The sequence below is a fragment of the Protopterus annectens genome, chromosome 3.part1 (assembly GCF_019279795.1).
Source record: "Protopterus annectens isolate FY-2018-M chromosome 3.part1, PAN1.0, whole genome shotgun sequence".
Taxonomy (NCBI): domain Eukaryota; kingdom Metazoa; phylum Chordata; order Ceratodontiformes; family Protopteridae; genus Protopterus; species Protopterus annectens.
Window position 1 is genome coordinate 202,257,882 of NC_056732.1, and position 15,988 is coordinate 202,273,869.

At 44.5% G+C, this 15,988-nt stretch overlaps 1 protein-coding gene across 1 annotated transcript in view; it reads left to right on the forward strand.

The window, feature by feature from the left end:
* Positions 1–5,263: 5,263 nt before the first annotated feature.
* CCNY (cyclin Y) overlaps positions 5,264–15,988 on the forward strand; it is a 1,275,181-nt gene continuing 1,264,456 nt past the window's right edge. The window contains exon 1 of the mRNA XM_044066715.1: positions 5,264–6,607. Coding sequence (XP_043922650.1) covers positions 6,454–6,607 — 154 coding nt within the window. The 5' untranslated portion in view covers positions 5,264–6,453. The remainder of the gene's footprint in view (positions 6,608–15,988) is intronic.

Sequence of the window (15,988 nt, forward strand, 5' to 3'; positions counted from 1 at the left end):
TCCTTTTTTTGGAGGCTAGCATCTTGGTTCTGTTAGGGATTGCACGATCCATGCACTCATGTAAGTGCTTATAAAGTACATTTGTGTAGGATTCAGCAGTCATACCTCTATTGTCCGTCAGCATGGGTGTCGTGAAGTTTGCCACTTCTGTCTTAAGAAGCGTGAAATTGGCTTTGGAGAAATTTTTTACTGTGGTTTCCCTAATGGGGGGTGGGGGAGGGATGTGGATGTCTAGGGTGATTAAGCTTATGGTCGGATCTGACAGAGGAATTGACCTCTGGTGTGGAGCACCGGTTGCCCATGTTGGTAATAACCAGGTCTAGGATATTGCTGCCCCTGGTGGGGGTGTGGATAAGTTGATCCATGGCATTGGAATTTATGAATTCCAGAAAACGTTGAGCACAAGAGTTTGTACACGAGTAGTTTTCCCAGTTAATGGTAGGGCAGTTGAAATCACCCATTATTAGGGTGTTAGGTTGTACCCCAATATTTTCCAGTGTATTAAGAAATGTATTTTCCAGTGTATTAAGAAATGAGGAGTGGCAATCCTGGGGCATGGTGAGGGATCTGTAGCAAGCTACAATTTGGATTGCGGTCTTGCCCAGAGTCAGTTGCACTTGGATAATCTCGGATGCATTATGCTGAGCAACTAGTCTGGAGGTGTGGATATCCTTAATAAATATGGACACGCCTCCGCCTTTAGTGTTTCGGTCCAGGTTAGGTGGCCGAAAGGTGTGGTATGAATTATAGCCTGGTAATGCAGGGGTACTCTCTGGAGCCTTGAACCAGGTCTCTGTCACTGCACAGATGTCGATGTTCTCCATTTTAAGGAGTGCCTCGAGAGAGTGCATTTTGAGGTTTAGACTTCTAGCATTGAGTAGCAATACCCTCAGATTCATCTTGCCTGTACCTGTTAGGGTGGTGAATTTGTCATTTGAATCTTGCCTAAAAAAGGCACTATAGGGGTGGCTAGAGCCTTACCCAGTATCCGGAATCCCAGGGGTGACAGGTGCAGGCCATCTCTGGCAAAGCATTGTGGCTTGTCGATCATGTCATCCCAGGCAGACAGATACTGGATCCCCTTAGAATTACACCAAAAGCTTAGCCAATTGTTGAAGTCAATCATTTTGTCCTTGTACTGTGGTATCATTCTGGGTGATGGCAGGATGCTACTCAGGGCTAGGGTCATACCTGCCTGGGCTACAAGATCAGACAGCTCCTCCATGTCCCTTTTCATGTAGTCCAAGGAGGTACGTCTCAGGTCATTCACACCAACATGGACAGTGACAGAGTCATATTTGTACTTGTTGTGGAGTGACCTGTGCATGCGTTATGTGGCGTATCCTGACACCCGACAGGCAGCTGACAGTAACTTTCTCCTTGTTTAGCCTGGTGAGTGGAACATCAGTGTGCCTGACTATAGAGTCATCTAGGACTAGAATGTTGGGTATGTTATGTCTTATGGGCTGTGGTTGAGTGGCACACTGAGTTTGTGGGCTGTGTGTCATATGGGCTGTGGTTGAGTGGCACGCTGCGTTTGTGGGCTAGGTGTCATTTGGGTTGTGTTGGGGGGTGGAGGTTGCTTGCGTTTCTGCTTTGGAGGTCCCTGTTGCTTGGGCAAGTTTTTAGTGAGAGCCTCCACGAATGTAGGTGTGTGTTTTGTGTTTGTGTGTGTGTTTTGGTGGTGTAGGTTTTGAGGGACTATGTGCTGAGTGTGGTGTGGTACAAGTGTTTACCTTCTCCTCTTGACTGTCTAGTCCAGTCTTGGGTGAAGAGAGCTTTGCTTCCAGTTTGGCTATATAAGTGCATCTCTCACAGGTTGTAGTGTTGGGTGGTAGGAGGAGAGGGTTGTCCGTGTACATGAGGCAATTACTGCATTGCCCCAAGATGCCCAGATTCATCATTTAGATAGGAGAAAACACCGGGGGCTGGCCCTTAGACATGCCTGGATAGGCGCTTATTTGTTAAGTACTAGAAACTGTTTTCCTCTAGACAGTGAGGAAAGTTGAGTGCTGAAGTAATTTGTAGCTTATTTAGTGCTTACAATAAGTTCTGAACAAGTGCTGAAACAAAAAAACTGGCTAGTTCTAAGAAACAAAATTAAGCTAGAAGGCTTCATTCCAACACAGAAAGGCTTGAGCCCTAGAAGCCTACAAATAGTCCTGGACACAGCAAATCTATATCCAGGCTAGACTACCCACAGGAAAGGCAGGAAACAAGCTTAGAAAAAGTTTTTTTTTTTTTTAGTGGAAAGCGAGAAAGGAGTAGCAGAAACGAAGCTGATTGGCCTTCTCAAATGTTCTCCCTGTACTGGGTAGAATGAGGTAATGACACTAGATTGGGAGGAGGGTCCCAGATCAAATTTACACTAGGGGCGGGCAACTGCAAAGCCACCAATTATATAACACTATACCAACAGGTAGGGAGGGTGGGAAACAAACTGCAGAAATGTTTCTCACAGCTGAAAAGCAGCAGTGAGCCTTTAAATGAAAGTTTTAAACAGCTAAAGTAGCCTCTAGAAAAAAAGAGTTACAACAAGTTATCAGAAACAAACAACCCAACAGATGCTTAATAAAAGTGGGCACTTTATTAAATATCTTAATTTTAAACATTTTAATTAATAAAACCTTTCGTGCCTCTTGCTTGTTTAACAATGTGGTTTGTGCCCTTGTAATGCTCCGTTTTATCTTTTTTTATAAAATAAAAAATTCATGCAAGTTTTCATTACCTTTGGTTCGTCTCTGGCCCTTTTTTTGTGCTTGGCTCTCAGTTTACTTTCACTGCTAACTCTGCACCTTGTAGCTCTGAAAAGCAGTCCCTGGAATCCTGGTTCTGACACCATTTCGTTTGTCTAGTCAGGATAAAATACACGAGCCTTCGTGGGTTCTGTTCAAGTCAGGTTTATTATATACAAACACATCAGGATTGAGGCTCAACTTTAACTTAGATAAACTAATAAACAAACTAGTTATTACATTCATACATTCTCACTCTCTGGTTGCACTCTCAAAATGGCAGTGAAGCTAGCACGTGCTTGCTACTTGTATGCATATGCTGACCTTGAAACACTTCTTAAAGGTACCCCACACACACACTATTCTAAAACAGCTGTGCAAGTAAATTTAACAGAACAGTAGATGTTTGAATGTTCACTGTTGCAGTAGCTGCTGCTTCCATCCCCTTGTTTTTGTCTTTTTGTTGCTGGGGTGAGGACCCTTATGTTTATTTTTCTACACTGATCTTTCTATTGCTTTAGACTCCCTCTCTCAGTAGGCATGAAAGCTTTGAAGCACTTGGCACCCAAACCACTTTTTTTTCTTCAGCTCTGCTCAATTAACAGTATTGGAGTATGGAAGATGCCCTTAATCTTTGGAAGCTGTCTGTAGCAGGATATAACCCATGTAGCTAAGGCTACTGCTGCCGTGATCATTTGAACATCTACTGTTTTGGTAAGTTTACTTACTACTGTACTTTTTTGTAATAAATTTTCTTTTTAAACAAGTAATATAAAATCAGATCTACAAGGCAACTTCAGGTACTGTTACTATACTTCGCTATTAAAAATAAGCTAGAAAGAGTGTAACGGAAGCAACAGCTAGTGAATGTGAAAACCAGAAAGGAAGGGTAATGAAGTTCAGTTAGTTTAATTGGAGTTTACAAATCAATTTTGCAGTGATCAACAGGAAGGACAAATCATGCATGAGTGGTAAATGCTTCTGAGGTTAACATTAAGGGCAAACAACTAAGAATTCATGGGGTTTAAGAACACATTAAAAGCAAGAAGGGGAAATAAGCTTTACTCACACAGCAGTCTGTTCTGGCAGCTGTCTGGAGACAGGATCCTTATTATTTTAAGCACAAAAGTCAGTGTCTAGCTCCTCAATCAGTTCACAAACAATCTTCACAAAGAACTCGGGTTTGCTTTTGCCCTTGAATGCAATAAAAACTGAAAGAAAAAAAAAATAACCAAAATAATAATGCAATAAAACAAGAAAAACCCTCAAAAAAGCTGACTCAGGAAAACACCCCCCAAAAGATTTTTAACTAAATTTACCTTAAAGACATTTTCTAAAAGTTATGCATCCGAGAGTGAATATTACCTCCATCTCCTCCTCCTCACCTGTCAGTAATCAGATGTATAACTTTAGTGTACACACCTATCAACTGTCACTGACTTTTGCAGAATGCATAGCCGGCCTTAGGCATAGGCCAACTAGGCGGCCACCTAGGGCACCGCTCTAGCAGGGGCACTTTTCCAGTATTTATTTGGTGTAGGTAGGCCAAGAAGGGGGCACCGGGTGGTGTGGGAGAGGGTGCCATAGAGGCCTTTTGCCTAGGGCACCAGTTGACCTAAGGACGCTCCTGGCAGAATGTCACTGATTTTGTCTAACAAGTTTGCCACCCCTCATAAATTCTGGATTTGCTGGTAAATCACTGAGGACAAAAGAGTTTGAGCATACCTCAACTGTTCCTAATTTTTGCTCAAAAATTATGCTCGGTCTCCCCAGTCAGTAGTAACACTGTAGATTTGGGTGAAAAGGTGATGAATTATACGTTTAACTTACAAACGATCACTAGACACTTTTTTTATTTCAGAAATTGCAAATTAATCTACATTCTTATAGTCGGACAATTTTCAAGTCAATAGTATTATATAAAATGTCCTTGATTTCAGGCATTAGTCCTAAATATTTTTGGATTTGTCCCGGACTATGCAGGCAAGAGGTTGGGACAGATGTTTCAGACTTTTTTTTATTTCCTTAAATTGCATATTGAAGAAAAAACAATCTATGGCTCTATTAACTTCTCAAGAAAATTAGAAAAGTATTTAAAAAATGCCCCGGATTTTGGGCCTGTGGCTTTATGACTAATTTTTGAGTAAAAAGAGTCGACGGGTATAGACCCAACACATAATTTCATAGCATTGCAAAAAAAATTTTTTAAGAGCATAAGTCCCTCTTACAAAAGTTAAAGAAAATTATTAACATTCATATCTAAAAAAAAAAAAAGAAAAAGAATAAGCACTACGAACACAGCGAGTTTTACCCCTATCAATCCCGTGAAAATTCCGTTTAATACGGGCATAGCTCTCAACCTTCCATGTCCAAAATTAGGAACACTAGCCCTCATAATGTGGAACAGATGGGCAAAATGTGGAACACATACTAATGGCTTACTAACAACTTCAACTAGGAAGGTCATAGGATGGTTAAAATAAGTTGGTTTTACTTATAAAGAAGATCTTTTAATGAATTAATATGATTCACATCTATTTACAATGGCTTTCACTTTAAAAAATTCCTAACACTGAATGTGCGACAGAGTCTTTCAATATGGAACATTAACTTTTTAAGACCACAAATGAGGTACGTTCCTCGTAATGAGGTACACTTGAGAGCCAATCACCACGCCCAAATTGGCGCGAAGATGGAGCAGTGTTAGAACTTACAATTTACTTTTCGTTGAAAATGGATAAACATTGCCCATGTTTAATAGCAAAACAAACCGTCAGAGATTATACAAGGACAAACATGTTTGCTAACTTTATCAAAGTTTATCATCGCACAGAACCTAGCTTGGTTTGCCGTTGCCATCAACTGCCCACTAAGTAATAACAAATAGCTCAGTTAAAACTGCTTCGTGATTCACTTATATTTCTTCCTGTAAATTTCCCTGATTTTTAAGTTTTGAAGTATTGCTTTATCTGTGAAATAGATGGTAAATGTGGTGTTCAATCTTCAGGCTGTACCAACGCGAATTTCTACTTCTATGCACACCCTCGAAATACTACAAAGCTGCTAATTTTAAAGTGTCATATTTTTCGGTTTCTGCAGTCCACCTCGCCGTAACACATTATGTAAAACAGCAGCAGTAGCTTCATTTTGAGTATACCGAGTGATTTTTAGCAAGTTGTAACTTATTTGATGTGGAAATAACATCTAAATGTAATACACGAAGTACAACAAACGGGTGTCTTAAACTTGCTACCTCCAGTTTGTATTACATCTTCCAAAGAAAAAGGGAGACGTTGCCACCCACTTGAACCGGAACCGTTTCTGAAGGGCTGCTTACCGTTTTCTGCTCCTTGCAGTATGCTATGTAATCCACAATAGCTATCAAAATGTAGCTTTTCTGTCCTGCCTTCTTAAAAACATTTTATACCAAGTGGTCCAAAGGCTGCAGCAGTTTAAGTAGACAATTGGTTCCTCCCCACAGGACGATCAGAACCATTGGGATAGCCTGAACTGTGAGCATTCGTGCACGGTTTGCAAAGGGTGCAAGGAAGGAAAACTATGCTTTCGGTTGCTCATATGGCTTGGATCAGCTGGTCATAAGATGGCTAGGGAGTCTGCCTAACTGAGGCTGTTTTATATAAATATTCTTTAAGTTAATGCATTTTGGTAGCACTCCTTATAAGTCGTGAGGTCGAACATCTCGGTTTAAAATCTAAGGATGGGGAACACGACGTCTTGCTGCGTTTCATCCAGCCCCAAGCTGCGCAGAAATGCCCATTCCCGATTGGAATCCTATCGACCAGAGACCGAACTTAGTCGTGATGATACAGGATGCAATCTCCAGCACATCAGTGACAGGGAAAACATCGATGGTTAGTTTTTGTTCTTTTAAGTTCTTGTTTTTGAAAATTATTGTTGATCTCCCCTGATCCTTCTGGGCGGTTTATATTTGCGTTGATCAGACTCGGCAGGCAAATATGTTTAGGAATTACTACTTGACATTTGCATTGTTCACTTTGTTTCTTGGTGGGCTTCCGTTATTAGTAACCTTCCTTTTAGAACAGATGAGTGGAGACATTTGTAACTCCTACTCACCTTTAAAACTTAGCTGTGATGTGCACCTGATTCGTTTGCCATAGTCATTTCACTGACTCAGTGCAAAAGAAGGATGGGATCTGAGCAGCCAACTGAATTTAGCAGCGGTGTTAGAAATAATGTGAATGTTTTAAAGATAACATGTTTTGTGTTTTGCATGTTAAAAATTCTAAATTGGGTTTATGTGCCCATCACTCACAGGGTGCGGCTGTAATAGTAAAATGTCAAAGTAAAATGATACAATGCAAGAAATTAAACTCCAATTGGACTTTGTGAAAGGAGTCAGCGGTGGTGGAACTAATAGTCATTGTCCTCGGTTGTTTGCCCCCCTATTTTCAGTAGTAAAACCTTATATGATGACTTACTTCAGTTTATTCATCATATCCAGGGAGGTATAAGTGATTATTTTTTCTTTCTTTTGATTAAGATTTAATGCATTTGTATGCAATCAGAGAGACAATATTATTTGAATATTCTCGTAGTTTTTGATTCATTTACATTAGTTTGTTTTGTATGCTGAGGTGCTGCAATACTTGGGCATTTATCTGCCCTTGCATCTGTTTCTTCACTTGTTTGTCTGTTAACCTCTCAGGGAAGGATCACTGAGTTTGGAAGCCCTAACTTAGAAAGTTGTTTGGCTAACAGGTTTTTCTTTAGCATTCATTTTTTGGAGTGTGAAGTCTGAAACTCAAATGTCTGTTATTATTTAATGACTTCAATACTCAATGACTTGCCAGAAAACCATACCTTTTATGATGAACACATCAAAAATATGAAGCAAAAATCTGGATAATTTGCGAAAATCTGGACAGTTGAGAGGTAGGCGTGAGTGTTGCTGCCTCCAGGTTCTTGTCATTTATACTGAGTTGTTTATATTGCTGTGTTAAGCTTTTATTTTAAGTACCCAACTAGATGCATTATGTTAACTGTCTTCTCTCCTTTTTGATGCCTCTGTTGTATTCTGATTGAAATAATGGTTTCCATAAAATTCCCTTTTTTCTTTCCATTCTTTTTTTAGTAAACCAAACATGAGAATCCACTTCCTTGATGATTTATTACTTGTTTTTATAGCATTATTGTAATTCCAGTAGCTGCTCACAGCCTTTATTTAGTTGCTGGTTGTTGGTTACATAAATGCAGCATGCTGAAGAATAGGGGTCAGAGTTTCGCCAGGATGTTTGGAAGTGTACACCTACTTCAAATGATTGTCTCCATCGATTAACTAGTTATTTCTGACCAACTTCAGTGATTACCTCCTCTATTGTAGCTACCATCTTTTATGGGGCATCTGTTTTAAATATGAAGCTAAAGAGTTACCACATACTCTTAATTATAACATTAAAATCTTTTCATTTCTTACTTGTAAATTATACATATTCATTGTTGTGGATACTTGGGCAGCCGCAGTGGTGGGTGCTCCGGTTCCCTCCCACATCCCAAGGACATGCTGTAGGTGGATTGGACACTCTGAATTGGCCCTAGGTGTGAATGCGTGTGTGCCGTCTGTGGAAGGTTGGGCGCTGGGCTGGCAACTTGACACCGCAAAACTCCACTGCCAATCATGAGCGGACAGGTGATATGCTGTGGTGATCCCTAACTGGGGAAAAAGCCGGAAGAAGAAGAAGATTGCTGTGGATACTTGCAGTTTCTTTACTGGGTCACTTGTACCAGTTTAACATCTATGTGTCTGAAGCTGGAACTTCAAGTACTTTTGTGTTAGTCGAAATGTTACCCCCACCTTTGCTGCTAAACTTATTTCGGTGAATATAGAATTTTATGCTGTGCATTCATTCACACTGGTCTTTGTAGTATATTATAATAGCCATTGAACTGTGAAGCTTGTCATGCTGTAACACTTAAATTTTGTGTTGGGTAACATTCATGTCCTCTAAATGTTTACTGTTTTAAATTTTCCAGCTTCAGTCCATAATATGTTCTGATGTAACTGATTATGTAGGTACATTTTTGATTGTTGTTTTATCTCCAGAACTAACCACTTGATCTTCGTGAAAATTTATCATTCTGAGGTACACTTATTGCTTTCTTTTACAGTTTAATTGTATTAATGTGAGGATGGTCTTGAATTTACTAATAGCATCCTTTAAAATGTCAAGTATTATTTGATATTTTTGCTCTTTGATACTCCTTTTATTTTGTTCTGATATGGAGCAGAGCTTTGATATGCAAGAAGGACTTTCTGTTCTTTATTTTGTTTTGGAGAAGTGGTGAGAGAACTTTGTATGTCAGCTCCCTGGATTTGTTTGGAACTTTCTCTTTCAATTTACTTTAAACTTGTTTTGTCATTACTGTGCTACTACCCATCTCACTTGAACCCTGACTCTACTTTCTAAAAAGCTGTTTGTTCAAATTAAAACAAGAAAATATTTAAGAAGCTTCTAATACTGTGAGCAAAACCTTGTATGCACTGTTCTTTCTGGTATATGATTATGCTAATTTCTGTTACTGTGTGCTTTTATTTTCTGGGGACTGCATTGGAATTCATCTGACTCTAAAACATAAACCCCAACCTTACATCATAAGTTCTGTGTTGTGATGTTCGTTGCTGAGAGAATAACCGTGAAGTCACTCCTGAATATTTCCAAGAATGAGGCAAGAGCGAATCAGAAAACCTTTCAGGAGAAAAATGTTGTTTAATGCATATGCAGTTTGTAATACAGTAGTGCATTAATTAGCATCACTGCCTCATGGTGCTGTTTGTCCGGTTGTTGTCCAGTTGGATACTTTTTCTACAGCTTCTGCATGCCCTCCCTTTTATCACTTGGGTATTTGCTGATTGCTTTATTTTCCCCCACATCTGAAAGGCAAACAGGTGAATTGACAATTCTTCAAATTGTATGTAGGAAGTCTGTGCATCTAGACATATGTATAGAATGCATATAGATGTGAGTGTGGGGTGGTATAGACGTTTGTGTGTGTCTGGGGGGGATAGAGACATCTGTGTGTTGTCCAGCGGGAGATAGAGACGTCTGTGTGCTGTCCGGTGGGGTAGAGACGTCTGTGCGTTGTCCAGGGGAGGGATAGAGACGTCTGTGTGTTGTCCAGGGGAGGGATAGAGACGTCTGTGTGTTGTCCAGGGGGGAGGGGATAGAAACATCTCTGTGTTGTCCAGGGGGGAGGGCATAGAGATGTCTGTGTGCTATCTGCGGGGGATAGAGACGTGTGTGTCCGGGGAATCTAGACGTGTGTGTGTCTGGGGGGTATAGACATCTGTGTGTCTTTTGGTGTGATATACACGTGTGTGTATCTGGGGGGGTATACACGTCTGTGTGTGTGTATGTGGGGGGATATACGTGTGTGTATCTGGGGGGGATATAGACGTCTGTGTGTGTGTGTATCTGGGGGTATACACGTCTGTGTGTGTGTATCTGGGGGTATACACGTCTGTGTGTGTATGTTCAGGGGGATGTACATGTCTGTGTGTGTGTGTCCTGGGTGGAAGTACACGTCTGTGTGTGTGTGTGTATCTGGGGGGGTATACACGTCTGTGTGTGTGTGTGTGTATCTGGGGGGGGATATACACGTCTGTGTGTGTGTGTATCTGGGGGGAGGGATATACACGCCTGTGTGTGTGTGTATCTGGGGGGAGGGATATACACGCCTGTGTGTGTGTATCTGGGGAGGGATATACACGCCTGTGTGTGTGTATCTGGGGAGGGATATACACGCCTGTGTGTGTGTATCTGGGGAGGGATATACACGCCTGTGTGTGTGTATCTGGGGAGGGATATACGCCTGTGTGTGTGTATCTGGGGAGGGATATACACGCCTGTGTGTGTGTATCTGGGGGTATACACGTCTGTGTGTGTGTATGTGGGGGATATACGTGTGTGTGTATCTGGGGGATATACACGTCTGTGTGTGTGTGTATCTGGGGGATATACACGTCTGTGTGTGTGTATCTGGGGGTATACGTCTGTGTGTGTGTATCTGGGGGGATATACACGTCTGTGTGTGTGTGTATCTGGGGGTATACACGCCTGTGTGTGTGTGTGTATCTGGGGGTATACACGTCTGTGTGTGTGTGTGTGTATCTGGGGGTATACGTCTGTGTGTGTGTGTGTATCTGGGGGTATACACGTCTGTGTGTGTGTGTGTATCTGGGGGGTATACACGTCTGTGTGTGTGTGTGTGTATCTGGGGGTATACGTCTGTGTGTGTGTGTGTGTATCTGGGGAGGGATATACACGCCTGTGTGTGTGTGTATCTGGGGGGAGGGATATACACGCCTGTGTGTGTGTATCTGGGGGGAGGGATATACACGCCTGTGTGTGTGTATCTGCGGGGAGGGATATACACGCCTGTGTGTGTGTATCTGGGGGAGGGATATACACGCCTGTGTGTGTGTATCTGGGGAGAGGATATACACCTGTGTGTGTGTATCTGGGGAGGGATATACACGCCTGTGTGTGTGTATCTGGGGGGCATGTACACACCTGTGTGTGTGTGTCTGGGGGATGTACACGTCTGTGTGTGTGTGTCCAGGGGGGATGTACACATCTGTGTGTGTGTCCAGGGGGGATGTACACGTCTGTGTGTGTGTGTCAGGGGGGGATGTACACGTCTGTGTGTGTGTGTCTGGGGGGGGTATACACGTCTGTGTGTGTGTAGCTGGGGGATATACACGTCTGTGTGTGTGTATCTGGGGGTATACGTCTGTGTGTGTGTATAGGGGGGATCTACACATCTGTGTGTGTGTGTGTGTGTGTGTGTGTGGATATACACGTGTGTGTGTGTGTGGATATACACGTGTGTGTGTGTGTGGATATACACGTGTGTGTGTGTGTGGATATACACGTGTGTGTGTGTGTGTGTGTGGATATACGTCTGTGTGTGTGTGTATCTGGGGATATAGACGTCTGTGTGTGTGTGTATCTGGGGGGGATATAGACATCTGTGTGTGTGTGTGTATCTGGGGGGGTATACACGTCTGTGTGTATCTGGGGGATATACACGTCCTGGGGGATATACGTCTGTGTGTGTGGATATACGTCTGTGTGTGTGGATATACGTCTGTGTGTGTGTGTATCTGGGGATATACACGTCTGTGTGTGTGTATCTGGGGGGGATATACACGTCTGTGTGTGTGTATCTGGGGGGGATATACACGTCTGTGTGTGTGTATCTGGGGGGGGATATACACGTCTGTGTGTGTGTATCTGGGGGGATACACGTCTGTGTGTCTGTGTCTGTGGGATATACACGTCTGTGTGTGGGGGATATACACGTCTATGTGTGTGTATCTGGGTGGGGATATAGACGTCTGTGTGTGTGTATCTGGGGGATATACACATCTGTGTATCTGGGGGATCTAGACGCCTGTGTGTGTGTCTGGGGGGTATAGACGTCTGTGTGTGTGTGTATCTGGGGGATATACGTCTGTGTGTGTGTGTCCAGGGGGGGATGTACACGTCTGTGTGTGTCCAGGTGAGGGGGATGTACACGTCTGTGTGTGTGTGTCCAGGGGGGATGTACACGTCTGTGTGTGTGTGTCCAGGGGGGATGTACACGTCTGTGTGTGTGTGTGGGGGGATGTACACGTCTGTGTGTGTGTCCAGGGGGGATGTACACGTCTGTGTGTGTGTGTGTCAGGGGGATGTACACGTCTGTGTGTGTGTGTCTCGGGGGATGTACACGTGTGTGTCTGGGGGGATGTACACGTCTGTGTGTGTGTGTCGGGGGGATGTACACGTGTGTGTGTGTATCTGGGGGGGATATACACGTGTGTGTGTGTGTATCTGGGGGGGATATAGACGTCTGTGTGTGTATCTGGGGATATACACGCGTGTGTGTGTGTGTCTCTGGGGATGTACACGTCTGTGTGTGTGTGTATCTGGGGGATATACACGTCTGTGTGTGTGTATCTGGGGGGATATACACATCTGTGTGTGTGTGTATCTGGGGGGATGTACACATCTGTGTGTGTGTGTCCATGGGGGGATGTACACATCTGTGTGTGTTTCTGGGGGATATACGTCTGTGTGTGTGTGTATGTATCTGGGGATATACACGTCTGTGTGTGTGTGTATGTATCTGGGGGGATATACACGTCTGTGTGTGTGTGTATGTATCTGGGGGGGATATACACGTCTGTGTGTGTGTATGTATCTGGGGGATATACGTCTGTGTGTGTGTATCTGGGGATATAGACGTCTGTGTGTGTGTATCTGGGGGATATACACGTCTGTGTGTGTATCTGGGGGGATATACACTGTGTGTGTGTGTGTATCTGGGGGATATACGTCTGTGTGTGTGTGTGTATCTGGGGGATATACACGTCTGTGTGTATCTGGGGGATGTACAAGTCTGTGTGTGTGTCCTGGGGGGATGTACATGTCTGTGTGTGTGTATCTGGGGGATATACGTCTGTGTGTGTGTGTATCTGGGGGATATACACGTCTGTGTGTGTATCTGGGGGTATACACGTCTGTGTGTGTGTATCTGGGTGGGGATATACGTCCTGGGGGATATACGTCTGTGTGTGTGTATCTGGGGGATATACGTCTGTGTGTGTGTATCTGGGGGATATACACGTCTGTGTGTGTGTGTGTCTGGGGGGATATAGACGTATGTGTGTGGGGGATATACGTCTGTGTGTGGGGATATACACGTCTGTGTGTGTGTATCTGGGGGATATACACATCTGTGTGTGTGTATCTGGGGGATTTACACGTCTGTGTGTGTGTATCTGGGGGATATACACGTCTGTGTGTGTGTATCTGGGGGATATACACGTCTGTGTGTGTGTATCTGGGGGATATACGTCTGTGTGTGTGTATCTGGGGGATATACACGTCTGTGTGTGTGTATCTGGGGGATATACACGTCTGTGTGTGTGTATCTGGGGGGATATACGTCTGTGTGTGTGTATCTGGGGGATATACACGTCTGTGTGTGTGTATCTAGGGGATATACGTCTGTGTGTGTGTATCTGGGGGATATACACGTCTGTGTGTGTATCTGGGGGATATACGTCTCTGTGTGTGTATCTGGGGGATATACGTCTGGGTGTGTGTATCTGGGGGATATACACGTCTGTGTGTATCTGGGGGATATACACGTCTGTGTGTGTGTGTATCTGGGGGATATACGTCTGTATGTGTGTCCAGGGGGGGATCTACACATCTGTGTGTGTCCAGTGGGATCTACACATCTGTGTGTGTGTGTGTGTGTGGATGTACACGTCTGTGTGTCCATATACACGTGTGTGTGTGTGGATATACACGTCTGTGTGTGTGTATCTGGGGGATATACGTCTGTGTGTGTGTCTGGGGGATGTACACGTCTGTGTGTGTGTGTGTCCAGGGGGGGATGTACACGTCTGTGTGTGTGTGTCCAGGGGGGATGTACACGTCTGTGTGTGTGTGTCCAGGGGGGGATGTACACGTCTGTGTGTGTGGGTCCAGGTGGGGATGTACACGTCTGTGTGTGTGTGTCTGGGGGGATGTAGATGTGTGTGTCTGGGGGCATGTAGACGTGTGTGTGTGTCTGGGGGATGTACACGTGTGTGTGTGTGTCCAGGGGGTCGATGTACACGTGTGTGTGTCCAGGGGGTCGATGTACACGTGTGTGTGTGTGTGTGTCCAGGGGTATAGATGTGTGTGTCTGGGTGGGGATATAGACGTCTGTGTGTGTGTTTCTGGGGGATGTATACGTGTGTGTCTGGGGATATACGTCGTGTGTGTGTCGGGGGATATACACGTCCGTGTGTGTGTCGGGGGGGATATACACATCCGTGTGTGTGTGTCGGGGGGATATACACGTCCGTGTGTGTGTGTCAGGGGGAAATACACCTCCGTGTGTGTGTGTCGGGGGGGATATACTCGTCTGTCCGTGTGTGTGTGTCGGGGGGGATATACTCGTCTGTCCGTGTGTGTGTGTCGGGGGGATATACTCGTCCGTGTGTGTGTGTCGGGGGGATATACTCGTCCGTGTGTGTGTGTCAGGGGGATATACTCGTCCGTGTGTGTTTGTCGGGGGGGATATACTCGTCCGTGTGTGTGTGTGTCGGGGGGGATATACTCATCCGTGTGTGTGTCTGGGGGATATACACGTCCGTGTGTGTGTGTCTGGGGTATATAGACGTGTGTGTGTGTCTGGGGGGATGTAGACGTCTGTGTGTGTGTGTCTGGGGGGATGTAGCGTGTGTGTGTGTGTCTGGGGGGATGTAGACGTGTGTGTGTGTCGGGGGGGATATACACGTCCGTGTGTGTGTGTCTGGGGGGATATACACGTCCGTGTGTGTGTGTGTCTGGGGGGATATACACGTACGTGTGTGTGTGGATATACACGTGTGTGTGTGTGTGGATATACACGTACGTGTGTGTGTGTGTGTGGATATACACGTACGTGTGTGTGTGTGTGGATATACATGTCTGTGTGTGTGTGTGTAGGGGATATACATCCGTGTGTGTGTGTATCGGGGATATACAGGCGTGTGTGTGTGTATCGGGGGGATATACACGCGTGTGTGTGTGTGTGGATATACACGTGTGTGTGTGTGGATATACACGTGTGTGTGTGTGTGGATATACACGTGTGTGTGTGTGTATCGGGGGGATATACACGCGTGTGTGTGTGTGTATCGGGGGGATATACACGCGTGTGTGTGTGTATCGGGGGGATATACACGCGTGTGTGTGTGTATCGGGGGGATATACACGTGTGTGTGTGTGTGTGTATCGGGGGCTATACACGTGTGTGTGTGTGTATCGGCTATACGTGCGTGTGTGTGTGGATATACGCGTGTGTGTGTGTGGATATACGCGCGTGTGTGTGTGTCGGGGGGGATATACGCGCGTGTGTGTGTGTGTGGATATACGCGTGTGTGTGTGTGTATCGGCGTGTGTGTGTGTGTCGGGGATATACACGCGTGTGTGTGTGTATGGGGATATACATGTGTGTGTGTATCGGGGATATACTGCGTGTGTGTGTGTGTAGATATACGTGTGTGTGTGTGTGTATGGGGATATACGTGTGTGTGTGTGTGTCGAGGGGGATATACGCGTGTGTGTGTGTGTCGGGGCTATACCGCGTGTGTGTGTGTGTGTGTGTCCAGGGGGTCGATGTACACGTGTGTGTGTGTGTGTCCAGGGGGTCGATGTACACGTGTGTGTGTGTGTATAGGGGGATATAGGGTG